The 14857-nt window shown below is 46.5% G+C and overlaps 1 protein-coding gene across 3 annotated transcripts in view; it reads right to left on the bottom strand.

The window, feature by feature from the left end:
- Window positions 1-503: 503 nt before the first annotated feature.
- The window catches only part of PINX1 (PIN2 (TERF1) interacting telomerase inhibitor 1), a 75243-nt gene continuing 60889 nt past the window's right edge, over window positions 504-14857 (bottom strand). For all 3 annotated transcript variants that reach the window (XM_009212510.3, XM_017961758.2, XM_017961757.3), the window contains one exon: window positions 504-1261. In XM_009212510.3, coding sequence (XP_009210774.2) covers window positions 746-1261 — 516 coding nt within the window. In that variant the 3' untranslated portion in view covers window positions 504-745. The remainder of the gene's footprint in view (window positions 1262-14857) is intronic.

Genomic DNA, 14857 nt, shown 5'->3' with positions numbered 1-14857 from the left:
AGGACCCCCAAAGGGAAATACATCAGAGTACCCACACTTGGCACAGGAACAGCAAGAGTCCTCCTGTGAGAGCTGAGAGAGGACACTGGCCCTGAGTCTGTCCACTGCTGAAGCTTGGCAGAGGCGGGGGGAGGACCTCAGAGCAGTCGGCTGCCACTGCTTAGTAGAGGGGAGGGCGGTAAAACGTTTCCCCATCAAACCAAAACACAATAAAAAACCTCTCTGATTTGGGAATGTAATCATATAATTTCCAGTTGGCAAAAATGTTGGTTGGCTATAGAACAAAAAGAACAATCTGAATCCAAGCTATTGCCTCTTAATCCTTTAATTAGGCCGAGTCTTTCAGAAGAAAGCACCATTCATTGTTACTGAAGGGAACCAAGAGCAAACAGAGATAGTGACACACACACACACACAGAGACACGCGCATGCACACACGTGTGCACACTTACATGAATGCATGTATTTGTAATGATTATAATTAAACACTCTTGCTGAAGGGCTCAAAGTTTACAAGAAAATTTATTTGTGTCTGAGAGCCACTATTTAGAATGTCAAAAAGGCCCTCCTGGGAACGTAACTTGGGGGAGATGTGGTGAGAGGGCGGGACCCAGCAGCCCACAGGCATGTCACAAGATGCGCCCAGACGCTCTGGGGTGAACTCTGCTCTGACTTCAGGCCAGAGGTGTCTGCCCCAGCAGTGCCCTAACAGCGGAGGGGTCGGAAGGCTCCGGCTGGGGAGGATTCATTTGGAATCTTTCTTCTTCTTCTTCTTTTTCACCAGCATTTCTTCTGGCGTAGCGTCCTCTGCTATCTCTACTGGCTTTTGCGGCTTTTTCTTTCCTCTCCTCTTTTTGGGCTTCAGGGTGAAGTCCCCGCCCTCAGGTGGCTGCACATGGTCCCCTGCATCCGGAGCAGAGGCCTCGGAACTCTGGTCCCAGCAGGGGCCTCTGAGCTGCTCTTCTGCTGGCCCGCTCTTCTTGGCCACTCGCTCCTGGGCCTTGGCCCTCTCGGGCTTTCCCTCCATGTGCCTCTTGGCTTTAGGCTGGGGGTAGCTATCCACATCTTCACCTGTGGCCTCTTTGTTTCTTTTCTTCCCCCTTTTGTGTTCCACCTGCGTCTTGGAAGTGTCAGACCCTGGAACAGGGACCTGGGGCTTGTTCTTCAGTGCTGCCATCCGCTTGGCAAAGTACTCCTGGATGGTGAAGGCACTGGTTGTCGTGGTTTCGTTCTCATCTGGAGTGGAGGGACTGGCATCGCCCTATGGTGCGCAGAAGAGTTAAAAGGCAGGTAAGCATCAACTTTCATCCCTCACTGCACCCAGGAGGCACTCACACCCGGTACTCACACCCGGCACTCACACCCGGCACCCACAGCCGGCACCCACACCTGGCACCCACACCTGGCACTCACACCTGGCACTTAGGAGACAAGGCTGAGTGCCAGGCTTCTTTCGGCCTCTCTCCCTTCTGGTCGGCCTGAACTGCAGGCCTGGAGCAAGGCGGCCACACACTCTGGCTGAGTACTAGGTGGGGTGGTAGATGACAGGCAGAAGTTAATGTCAGAAGGGAGCTGGCAAGCCGCCTCGATGGAATTCTGAGTAAACATCTCCCTAGAAACAAGTGTTGTGGTGACTAAGCTCCCAGAATCTCCCATCAGAAACAGGGACACTGGCGTTCCAGAGCTTCGTGATTTTGTTAGACAACGATTTCACCTTCATTATGAATTACACCGGCCTCTGTGTTGATCTAGAAACTTAAGACACCACCTAGATAGGTTAACCTTCCATGAGGACAGGAGCCGCACTCCACCCTGGAACCTGGCTTGCCGGGGGCACCCTTTCTCACCCAAAGGCGGAGTGTGGCCGCTCTGGCAGCTGCTCCTGAGTGGAGTGCAGAGTGGAGACTCCGCGCGTCTCAGCCTCCTCCCCGAAACAGCGGGCCAGCCTGGGGGCTTCTTTCCCTCAGCTGGGGGTGGGGAGGAGGGAAATGCCCCCTTCTTCCCTAACAAACACTAGATACTCAGGACTGTGTTCGGGCTGTTCTTACATTTGAGGAGTTACACATAACAGCTGAGATGAGGATTTTAATTTTAAATGAGTACATTGCATTGTCAGATAATATCCGCTATGAGAAAAAATGTGAAAAAAGTATGTATCTAAAAGTACATTTTGCTGTAAAGCTTGAGAAGCGGGAGAAAATTCCTAAGGGGAGAGGCTGGGATAAAGAATGAAATGCTGGAATCGCCATTTGGGTTGAGGCTGGCAGTAAGGTGAGGAGGCGTGCCTGTAAGGCAGGAAGTGCCTTCGGGTTGGACTACAAGGAATATGCTCGGAGTCAAATCAATGTCTGCAGCAACTCTGCCCACAGAGACTCTGGAAATAAGTCATTAAGCTATCATGTTAAACTTAGGTTTTCATAGTCGCCTGGCTTCTTCCTTCATACTCATTTATCTCACAAGAAGAGGCTGGGTATTCCATGCTTTCATGGTGGGAGGGTGGGAAAGGGCTCCTGAATAAAGCAGTCTCCAAATCAGGATTCTACTATGATCCTAAACTCGGCTGGCAAGGTTCTGCTTGTGCAGGTAACTGAATTACAAACCACCTATAAATAGACCCTGTATTGTCTTGGCAGAGTGGTCCTCAAAAACCAGCTCGGTGGAATCCAAGATAATGTCCCATTTGCAGTTCCAGCAGAATCGATATTATTATATCAACGGACAACTAGGGCTTGAGTGGCAAGTGCCTCAGAGAGCTTTCACAAAAGGGTACATAAAAAAATCATGTGGTCAATTTTGGAATTTCAAAACAGGCAGAACATGAGGAATAAATCAACTGAGTTTTGGGAAGAAGTTTTAATTTTATCCATTACTATTCAATTTGTGCTGGAACTCCATGGGGTGATTTTGAGAAAATAAAAAATATCTGCCCCCAGGAGATTTGTCTTTTCGTTCTTCAAATGTTGAAAAAGAGCTGAAATGCTGCACAGCCGAATGAAGGATCTTCTCAAGGCTCTCCTGGCACGAGCCAATCCCAGGCTCATGAATGAGAGAGATCCTGCCACCCACAGATGGGCACCTCACAGCCACATGGAGACAGAGACAGGCTCGGTGACCAGCCACCTTCAGAGCCACACGGGGACAGGCTCGGTGACCAGCCACCCTCAGAGCCACACACAGGGACAGGCTTGTGACCAGCCACCCTCACAGCCACACGGGGACAGGCTCAGTGACTGACACCCCACAGCCTTCACATGGGGTGGGATGCCCAGGACCAGCCACCCCTACAGCCACATGGGACAGGGTTGCAGGACCAGCCACCCTACAGCCACACGGGACAGGCTCGTGACCAGGCACCTCAGGAGCCATTGATCGGGACAGGCTCGTGACCAGGTACCCTGCACAGGGAAGCAGCCCCGGTGACCAGCCACCAGCCACACGGGACAGGCCGCCTCGTGACCAGCCACCCTCAGAGCCACACGGGGACAGGCTCGGTGACCAGCCACCCTCAGAGCCACACGGGGACAGGCTCGGTGACCAGCCACCCTCAGAGCCACACGGGGACAGGCTCGTGACCAGCCACCCTCAGAGCCACACGGGACATAGCCTGCGGACTAACCCTCAGAGCCACACGGGACAGGCTCGTGACCAGCCACCCTCAGAGCCACCACACACACGGGACAGGCTCGGGTGACCAGCCACCCTCACAGCCACATGGGGACAGGGTTGGTGACCAGCCACCTCAGAGCTTCACACGGGAGCCAGGCTCGTGACCAGCCACCCTCAGGAGCCACATCGGGACAGGCTCGTGACCAGCCACCCTCAGAGCCATTACCGGGACAGGCCCGTGTGACCAGCCACCCTCAGAGCCACACGGGGACAGGCCTCGCGACCAGGCACCCCTCAGAGCCACATCGACAGGCCTCGCGACCAGGGCACCCTCAGAGCCACACGGGGACAGGCCTCGTGACCAGCCACCAGAGCCACCGGGACAGGCTCTCGTGACCAGGCACCTCAGAGCCACACGGGGACAGGCTCGGGTGACCAGCCACCCCTCAGGAGCCACATCGGGACAGGTGGCTCGGGTGACTAGCCACCCTCAGGAGTCACACATCGGGACAGGCTCTCCCGTGACCAGCCACCTCAGAGCCACACTGGGACAGGGCTCGTGACCAGGCACCCTCAGAGCCACACGGGGACAGGCCTCGTGACTGTGAGCACCCCAGAGCCACACGGGACAGGCTCGGGTGACCAGCCACCCCTGTGAGCCCACACGGGACAGGCTCGGTGACCAGCCACCCTCAGAGCCACACGGGGACAGGCTCGGTGACGACGGCGGGCTCGTTTATGCAACAGAAATCTCACTGACAGTTTTGTAGCACTACAGGCGCCTGCAGTCTGCAGGCCCTCTTTTGGAATGTATTTGTGAGGTTGGAACTCACATCTGAGTCGAATCCTATGACTCCTTACCTTGCTTATCTATTTATTACCTTGAGAATTCCTGATTTTAACCACAGGAGCTAAGTGCTGGTATTAATCACATTTTTTATTATCAGGAAATACAAGACCATTTTTGAGTCACTTGTTGAATTCAGTGGGTCTTCCTAATCCCAGAAAGTAAGTAGGCTCATAATCAATTCCTGGGATGTAAGTTTAATAGGCACAGGCCACTGCACAGGCTTGGCAGGGCATGGAGACGGGCTAGAGAGGGGCCAGCACCCGAGTCCTACTTCTTCCCAGCAAAGTGCTGGCCACATAATGACTGGCTAGAGAGAGCTGCTTAATGCGGAGGTAGCCACCCTCCCACAGAAACGTGCCTATTGTATAACACCATGGACTCAAAGGAAAAATACACTGAAAATCTGACTCCTGCAGGAGCAATGGCCAGGACTCATCTTTTTATACACCAAAGTCAGAAACTCAGTTTCACTGCAGAGATTCTAATCCTGCTTCTGCATTCTTGACCATGGCATCACATAAAAATATATACATATTTTCAAGAAAACTAATGCTTTTGTATCTGGTCTCTATCAAAGTAAACAAGTATTGAGAAAAACAAGTTACTTTAAAGTATTTTGAAGTGACAATAACTTGCATTTTCCCACATTTCCATTAAACACACAATACAACCTCAAAAAATAAAACCTGTAATATTTAAATGTGACGTTCACCGCTTCATAAACGTTGAGAATGTCTGTTTGCTAACTGTGTTCCAAAAACTAATGAAACAAATTTAAGAGTAACTTGAAAACTTCTGGTTCTGTATAAAATACTACCAAGAAATATGGTTAATCATCTTGCCAAATGTGGTTTAAGCTCAGGGATTCAGGAAACGTCTCTCTCTCTTTTTTGAATTCCAATGCCTGCTGTTCAACTAAAGGAGTTTTTTGTCACTAATGGCAAAAACCGTGAGTACTTTTGCACCAACCTAATAAAACAAGCAGGACTAGCCTTGTCCGTTCACAGCAAGCCTCACGGTCCTCTCCCTTCCTTCAGCGCTAATGAGTGCATCGCATGTGTCAAAAACATTTGTGACTTTCCCAAATGGTAAGTGGGCCTTAATTTCTACCCAATCAATAAGCACTTGTGGGTTTGAACTGAGATGACTCCGGAGCACCTGCTCCCCAGTTCACAGAGCCCTGAGAGTTGAAAGCCAGGCCCATGGGAGCACCCTGCACACTCACGTGAGGAAGCTTCACCCAAAGTGATCAGGCCCGGGGGTCCTGAGGAAGGCAGCTATCACCACTGTGCCAGGCACTTGACATCAAGTGGCATCTCAGCCGACTCTTGCGGCAACCTGAGGAGAGGCGCCCTCTCATGACACAGGCAGAGTGAGACTCCTAGCACTTAATCCGCAGAAGGTCTCACAGCTGGAACACGGCAGGAGAGAAACAGCCCTAAGGCTGCCGGAAGCAAAGCACTTGCTCCCTCTACCACAGGACCCTGACTCCTAGCTCCCATCTCATGGACTGCCTTGTCACCCTTCCTTTCTCTTCAGAAGCCACCACCAAAACTAAAGTATGTATCAAGTGACCACATAATCCAGAAACTGAGGTCCACACTCACCTAAGTTGACGGATGCAGAAAAAATATCCACAGAAATAGTACTTTCAAAAGAGAAGAAAAACTACATCATCTTAGTTTGCAATTCATATAAATAAAAAACAGCCTGAAGCCAGGCTTAAGGGTTTTATAATTTATCAAACTAGCATGTACAGTTACTTGAAAAAGGGTGACTGTTTCAAAGCAGAGAGTAACAACCAAGTCCAAACCTCCACCCAGGCAAGAAGCCCTCTCGAGCAGATGCTAGACAGCTTCCACCCGGACACTGCCAATATGGAAAGGTGGCTGCTCTGGTTCTCTGACTCAGTTTTCTCATCAGCAACAGGTCGATTCAGGTGGTTCATGGGCATACACCGTGTGTCATGATTAGAGCTGGAGAATCTTAACACCATCTCTGGCAAGTCCAAATTACCACTGAGGAAAAAATAAAGAGTGGGTACAAAGGCAGGCTGACCCTGCAGAGAGTCCCTGCAGGTATCAATTACAATACACCGCAGTCCTCTCTGGTCCCTGAAAGATGCCTGAAGCTACACATATCAACTCTTCTCAGAGGTCTGCAGAATTAGAGTCTGTCTGCTTCTTTTAGGATCCTCTATCTGGAGACTGTGCAGCTCCATGAGTATCTGCACAAGCTCCTCTGGGCTCACGGAGGACTTTGCTCTTGTGTCATTCAAACTGTATACTGAGGTGGATTATTAATAAAATGCCCAAATAGAGAGGATTCTCCATTATTCTCAAAAGAATCTTTTGGGGCAAGGAAATGAAGCAGTCTGTACAGAGGCCTTAGTGAAGTGCCTAGAGCAGATGCACCTTACTATAGAATCCCCCTACTTATGATCAACACGCCAGTCCAGGTAATGGACTTCAAAGGCAAGTCTTTCAGCTTGCCAGCCTTGCTCATACATCACCACTGATCTTAACTGAGAGGATGATGGAAGCTTTCTGATTTCCATGTTAAGACATGGAGGTCATGCTGCAACAGTAACTCTTCAATGAACTTTGTTAACAAAGTAGACACCCCGAGCTCAAGGGTAATGGATTTAGCAACTGGGGTTGTGAGTCCTGATGGCTATTGCCTGTGATGAACAAACGCTCACTGCCACCACAGCCTGTCTGTCATCAGCCTGTGCTGGGTTAGTCTGTGAAAAGTTAAGAAAGCTTGGCAAGTGAGTGGTTTGACAGAACATTCTGTATCTTTTCCAAAGTTTTCAGTAGGGCAGTTCTGACAAACACAAATTATGTATCCCTTCAGATATGAAGTGACTCTGTGTGACTCCTCAAGACAAAGGGATTGTGGAGACCCCCTGTCAGCTGTGTGTGTCCTTTAAACTCCTCCAACAGAAGGGGCAGGATGAACTGACCCAGTCACTCCCTATGCTGGCCTACAATGTTCTTCCACATCCCCTGTACACAGTCCCATGCATCACTTTCTTGAAGATCAAGTGTAAAACTGCTTCCTTCCACAAGTCTGATCCCATGTGAACATCCTTTCTTGTTTATTGCCCATAATAGCAATTTGTTGCTTCTATTTTCTGTATTTGTTTAATTTGCTTTGCAAGCATCTTCCCAAGGAAACAAGTTTCTTGAGGACAGGGGTCATTTCTATTTCATTTGTATTCATACAATCCACAACCTCCCTAATGAGGAACAAGGTACAGTAAGTGCTCAACAAAGGCACAAAGACACCAAACCCAGCTGGACCAAGGCTGTGAAGAGCTCCCACCACCACCCACTGGCCCCAAATGTTTTGTGTTTGTCAGCACGAACTTGTCTGCATATCAGGCAGGTCTAATGTACAGAAGGCGCACAGGAAGGTAAGAAGAGAATCAGCATTTTGAGTGCAGATTCTTCCCATCCACAAGAAACCACCCCCTTCTCATCAGAGAGCACCTTCCCTTGCCTCAGGATGCAAACTGCTTCTCTAACTACTGCAAGGTATATCTGAGTGTCCTCTGCTGTCAGCCAGTTCCTTCCTGGCCCTTAGCAATAAACGGAAACTCAGTCCAGTGATCCATCCATTTCTCCTGCTCCATCATTCCACATGTTACCATAGTTGCCTTGGAGGGGATAAGTCCATTGGAAAAAAGCAAAGTACTGTGTGGTACGGGAACTGCCACGTTTTTTCTGTGGGATTAGTTGAACACAAGCAATGCCAGTAGGGACTGAACTGTTCTTGCTAAAGAAGACAACGGTTCTTGGTAAAGAGAAGAGAGTTCTCAGGCATATTAGATACAAAGGTAAGCAGCTCATTTGGAGAACAGCAGTGGGATGGAAGTTCCACCAGCAGCCTCTGGTAGCAAGCTGTGAACGCACAGCCTACATTATATCTTAGCTGAAAACACAACCTGGGCAAGCTGATTCTAGGGAATCATTGAAATGGGTTTGCCACTGAAGGCTGAGCTAGGCAGTGATTCACAGCCATTTGTCGGAAAGCCTGCCCTGAACCACCATGGCGGGCGGCCCTGCTCTTCTCTCTATGAAACCTCTGTGGTTTCATGCTTTTCCTTTGTGGTTTCTACATAACTGAAAACATCCAGTGTTTTACTGACGAACAGCTATTTTTACACTCACAAAAAGCTTTTCAAGTGTGAAATCTCGTACATTTTTCAAGACACTCATTGCTCACATCTGGAATTAGGCTAAACACACACAGTCTCGGCAATGAGCAGCCTCAGGGAATTTGCCTGGGAGATGCAATCAGTTTTAGCATTAGCAAGTATCACAAGAGTCAAAAACAAATATAAAACTCCATTGACTGGAGCTGTGATTTGAAGTGGTGTTAAAAAGCAAAGATAAAATAACAGAATGAGAATTATGGAGCAACTCAATTGGAAAACACAGAAATTGTGTGTGTGTGCACACGTGAAACAGGTGTAAGAACCTGTGGCATGTATTAGAAGCCCACTATGCAGGGGTTCCAGAGGGTTCTCTCTAGACAGAGACTGGTGAACTATGGCCGTGGGCCTAGTTTTTAATGATTTTTTTTAAACCATTTCTAAATGGTTAGGAGGAAACAAAAAACTTATGACATGTAAAAATTACATGAATTTCAAATACCAGTGTCCTTAAAGTTTTGAATTTCCTCAGTAAAAATCTTGTGAAAATTTGTTTTCTTTCTCATTATACAAGTATATGCAGTAGGTGCTAAGTAAATATTTACTGAATAAATGTATTATAAAATCGGCTCTGCGATTCTGAATATAGTACTGCTGACTTTTGGAAGTGGCAGGTGCTTTTCAAGTGCACACACACAATATACCTTTATATACACGCATGTACCTATACACACGCATGGAACTGGAGGACACTGGGCTTTGACAAAGTCCTCAAGCTCTGTCTCCTGCCAGCGACAGAATGCCTACCTTTCTGAACTGTGTCAGCAAGCAGCAGAGAGGCTGCTAACTGCTGCCTGCTTTTGAGTAGCAAAAGACAGCAGACAAAGAAAAAATTTGTTTAAAAAGTGATCTGACGTCAAAGAGAACTCTCAGCAACCCAATAAACATGCAGAGATACCTTTATAATAATCAGGCCTCAGAACTCTGCTTGGAATTTACAAACTCAGACACACCGGACATCGGAGAAGATAATACGAACTAGAAGGGACAGAATAGCTTGCTCTTCCCTGGACTTTAGTAGAGAAATACACAGAATGCCAAATTCCTCATATGAAGGCCAATGCTAACAGAGCTGTTAATTTTACGTCTTTTTCTTTTTCTCTTTTCCCATATGCCTAAACAGCTATTCCGATTGCCACTTATTAGGAAAAGCCGACACAAACATGTTTGAAAAGGATGGTTCTCTATGGCAACAGCTTCTCAAGTAACCAACATCAGGATCACTGACAAGAGTCATCCAGCTTCTGTGGAAAAAGAGGGAAAGAAACAGGAACAGGCTTCCTGCCTCCCTGAAAGGTCCTCAGGCTCGGAAAGTTGCAGTGACAACCATTCCCAACACACTGGCCATGAAGATAAACGAGGCTCCTCCAGAGCTGGAGATGATCAATGTGACACAGGCCCCAACTTCTGTGAATGATGTCTAAAAATAATCCAAATTGACTGCATTTTAAAATTCCAGGTCAACTGGTTCTCTCCCCTGCTCTCCAGAGGCAGGACAAACAGCTTTGATAAACAGCTGAGACCCAGCACTGGCCTCTCACAGAACAGAGCAGAAGCTTCCAGAGGGTTCTGTCTCTTCCATCTTTATCCCACATGAAGAGGTGAAAATAGCTAAAGAACCATGACAACTCGAATGCAGGCTCCTTACTATAGAAAGCAAAGCACAGCAGTTCTTGAAGATTCTAGAAAATCTAAAGTCTTCTAATTTCTAAAAAGAATAAGGTCTTTGTTTTTTTTAGACGAAGTTTCACTCTTGTTGCCCAGGCTGGAGTGCAATGGTACAATCTCGGCTCCTGGGTTCAAGTGATTCTCCTGCCTCAGCCTCCCAAGTAGCTGGGATTACAGACATGTGCCACCATGCCCGGCTAATTTTGAATTTTTAGTAGAGACAGGGTTTCTCCATGTTGGTCAGGCGGTCTCGAACTCCCAACCTCAGGTGATCCGCCCGCCTCAGTCACCGAAAGTGCTGGGATTACAGGGGTGAGCCACAGCGCCCAGTCGAATAAGGTCTTTTTTAGAGAATAAAATCTTTATTTTGAAACTAGGAATAGGGTATGCATAGTTATATGGAATAATTAAGTAGTCATGATTGTTTATAAAAGAAAGGTAAATTAGGTGAATATAGTTGACTAATACAAAAAGTTTCCTCTTTCAATTTTTGTAAACTACATAAGGCTAATTTTTCACATACTCTTTCTTTCACCAAAATCAATGTAGCAAATAAAAATATTTAAGAAATATTTTCAGGAGTAAATTTGGCAAGGCAAAGTCATTCTATGTTTAAAAGGTATCGAAATTAGTAAGAATAAATAAAATTCTGAACTTAGTCATGTAAAAAAAGTAAATGATATAAAATAATACACCAGATAGTGTTCTTATCACAATAAAAAAAGACAATATACCGGCACAACTTATTTTTAGCATAGACAAAAACTAAACAACAACAAACCAACCACAAAACCAATTCTACTCAAGAAAAACCCTAACCAGTTACACTGAGACGGTAATTCCAAGGAGCTGATAAAAAATAAAAATTGTTACTGCTATTAAATATATAATCCTATAATAACCTCTTCTCTTAGGTTTACAGAAGCTATAATTTTTTATTTTATAAACACGAAATATACTGAAAGCTTAAGTGAAAAAGTACAAGAAACACTGTCTCCCTGCATGCTCAGAATCCAAAAAGGTTCTTGCAGCAAGACCTGCCTCACTTGCAACAAAGCATTGCTCGCAGTCCTGAACCCACCCAACCACCAGAAATTCAGTGCCCTCCAGTATCTGCTTCTCAAACTATCAGCGGTAAAGGATTAGTTCTGTCTGTTTTGTGTTTGTTTTTTTTTTGTTTCTTTTTGCCTTTAAAAATTTCCAATCCATTACGGGATTACAGGGCAAGATTTTTATACAGTTAAAAAAGTTACCAGAAAAATGAAGTTTTAAAAAGATATCTAAAACCCAAGTCCTAAATTATTGTCAAATTTCTAGAAAAGCTTCTAAATGCTTACTCTTAATTTCTGTCTTTAGCTTGTCTATGGACCATACTTTGAGTGGCACTGCTATCAAACATCAGCTAGCAAAGGACAGAAAACAGGTGCTCAATTGAAGACAGTAGAAGTGGCACTGAACTGGCTGTCAGAAGATCGGACGCACAACGGACAGAACGTGTGATCGAGGACAAGTCCCGGGACTCTCCAGCCCTCAAATGCAATCATTTGCAAGACAGAAATAGGGCTCCTCAGTAACTTTTTTCAACATAGTTTCTTCACATGCCTTTCTTCAAACACAATCTTAAACAGAAGGCCAATCTGTACATCTCGGGGAGCTTTGGCTGCAGCGGGGCGGAGGCAACCCAAAGCTCATGTCCCAACTCTCCCCTCCAATCCCCTTGTAAAGGCCCCTGGGGACCCTAGAACTCTATGGAATCCAGTTTGAAAATCGACAGCTATATTTTTAAGGTCCATTACAATTCTAGCATTCATGATAGCCTAGATAAGTCCATAGCACTCAGCAAAAGGAGAAGGCGAAAGCTTTTGAGAATAAAATTGGTCTTGGGCTGGGCGCGCTGGCTCACGCCTATAATCCCAGCACTTTGGGAGGCCAAGGCGGGTGGATTTTCTAAGGTCAGGAGTTCGAGTGCAGCATAGCCACCATGGCGAAACCCCACATCTACTAAAAATACAAAAATTAACCAGGCATGGTGGTGCGGCCTGTAATCCCAGCTACTTGAGAGGCTGAGACAGGAGAATCTCTTGAACCTGAGAAGCGGAGGTTGCAGTGAGCAGAGGTCGCGCCACTGCACTCCAGCCTGGGTAACAGAGTGAGACTGGTCTCAAAAAATAAATAAATAAAAATAAAATAAATTGGTCTTTAACATTATGTAATATACATAATTCTTAACACTGTCATTAACCTTTGGAATGTCAACAACTGGCAGTCAGAACTGTACAGTCAACCAATTTCTTCCAAAAATGGTAACAAAGAATCAAGACTGAACTCCCCAATATTGTAAAGTCTCAAGTTGCAAAGTGGGTCCTCCTGAGGCTCACAACGGCTGACAATGACCTCAGGCTGCCCACTCTTCCGGCTCTGCCTCGTGAGATCAGGAAGGGACCACAAGGAAAGGGAAGCAAGGGACGGGATGGTGCTGCCCAGACCTGTCACCACAGTTGCCACCCTGCTCCCTTCAGACTACGGCTGGAGACGCAGAGCTTTGCCTTCTCCGCCAACCCTTCCCCCACATTGCAACCCAAAGAAAGGTCCCCCTTCTTCCTGTTTTCATGACGTCACAGAAGGAAAATCTGGGGAGGAATGTTATTTCTGCTTTCCTGGCAAGAGAGAAGTACAGAAGGAAAAATGAGCCGGTGTTTCCCTCCTCTTCTCCTGCAGTAGACCATGTGTATGTCAATTTCTTACTATCACAAAAGCTCTTAAAACCACTTGCTTCATCTGTCAACACATGAAAAGCCAAATCTAATCCTTTCAGGCCAAACCTATGTCCTGGTGAAGCTCTAACCAAACAAAACAGCCCAGCGACTTCCAACCCTTGGGTGTGTTGGCAGGCCCTGCCCTCACCCCCACTGCTTTCTCATTTCTTCTTTACGAGTATCTTATTATGAAGTTATGTTGCTGATCTACAAGACGACATAAATTTTTACTGGTACTAAAACAACTTTCAAAAAAGTCATGACCCACTTTCTCCTTTCTGGCTCCTCTAGAAAGTAGAGGCAGGCCCAAGCCCCGTTTGAAGTCCTTGCTGCCGGGAGATGGCCAGTTTATGTCTCTTGTCCTAGGACAGGAAAAGGATGCACTCTCGGCACCATGTGCTAGGGTGAGATAAGACCAGAGATTCTGTCCTCAGCACCTTATCAGCTTTTCCTGCCACTTTCCAGAGCAGACAGCACCATGGCTGGCAATGAACGAAGCTAGCTGAAGGGGGATGGGTATGTGAATGGCTTGGGGACTGTAGGGAGTGAGGTAGGCAGGGTGTAGAATGAGAAAAGGAAAGAGAAGAGGTTCTTCATGTATCTTAAAATGGTTTGGTCCCCCCAAAATTGCTTTTTTTTTTTTTTTTTTTTAAACACATGGATTTTGCATCTCTGTTGAAACTGCAACAACCAAGATAGATGTTTTTATAAGGACTTCCGTTCTTGTTAGAATGAACCACCACTTTCATTGCTTCGCGCCCTGCCCCTCACTGCCTTGTGCGACTGGCTCCTGGGCACGTAGCACAGGACGGATCTGCTATCAGATGCTCCATGGAATGCCTGTGGGGCCCAGGCTGCAGAGCGAGTGCCTTCCACAGGCACGCGAGCCTCTATCTGCACACCCAGTGATCTCCTGGGGCCAGGACACACTTGCTCACATGGGACAATCTGCCTCACAGTGCAAAGGAACAAGGGAGGCTACCGGACACTCCTTCAAATACAGCCGAATGGCATCGATGAGCTGCTTTGTTCTGCAACAAATAACATCGTGAATCCAAGGATTATACTCTTTAGAAACCCTGGTCTTTTGGGGTTGGGTTAGGGAGGGGGTGAATAAAACTCTTGGAAAAAAATCTAGACTAAGCAGGAAAATTTTAATTTGGTTATGGACTCAGTTATTGATAATGAACTCATGAAAGTTCAGGTAGAGTATCCCTTATTTGAAATGCTTGGGTTCAGAAGAGTTTCAGATTTTTGATTTAGGGATATTCAACCTGGAATAGCAATATAAATATACTAAATTGATATTCCAGGTTGAACATCCCTCTCTTGTTTTTGCAATTTGTTGTTGATGAAACCAAACCACGTGTCCTGTAAAGTTCTCTCATAATCGGATTTTTGCTGAATGTATCCCTGTGGTATAGGTTAACACATTTCTCTGTCTCACGTATCTCCTGTTCGGTTCGAGTCAGAGGCAGGCTTACTTCCTAACGGAGCACTTTTCCAACGCCAGCATGTTGTTTTATGAAAAACTGGCTGGATTCATGGTCTAAGGAAGTTTGGGAAACAAGTCTGTGCTATTCCTCCCTTTGATTCATAACGCACATCACCATCTGAGACACGTGGTGGCTGTTCAACTTCAGAGTGGCCCACATTTATTTGATCCTGGAACATTTTTGGTAAACACCCACCGGCATCCCATGAAATCAGTGCTCTGCCGAACTGACTTTGAAAGGGCTATTCAAACAGATAGTTCCA

Source organism: Papio anubis, chromosome 8 (genome assembly GCF_008728515.1).
Source record: "Papio anubis isolate 15944 chromosome 8, Panubis1.0, whole genome shotgun sequence".
NCBI classification, from domain to species: Eukaryota; Metazoa; Chordata; class Mammalia; order Primates; family Cercopithecidae; genus Papio; species Papio anubis.
This window is presented reverse-complemented; position numbering and strand designations above follow the sequence as displayed.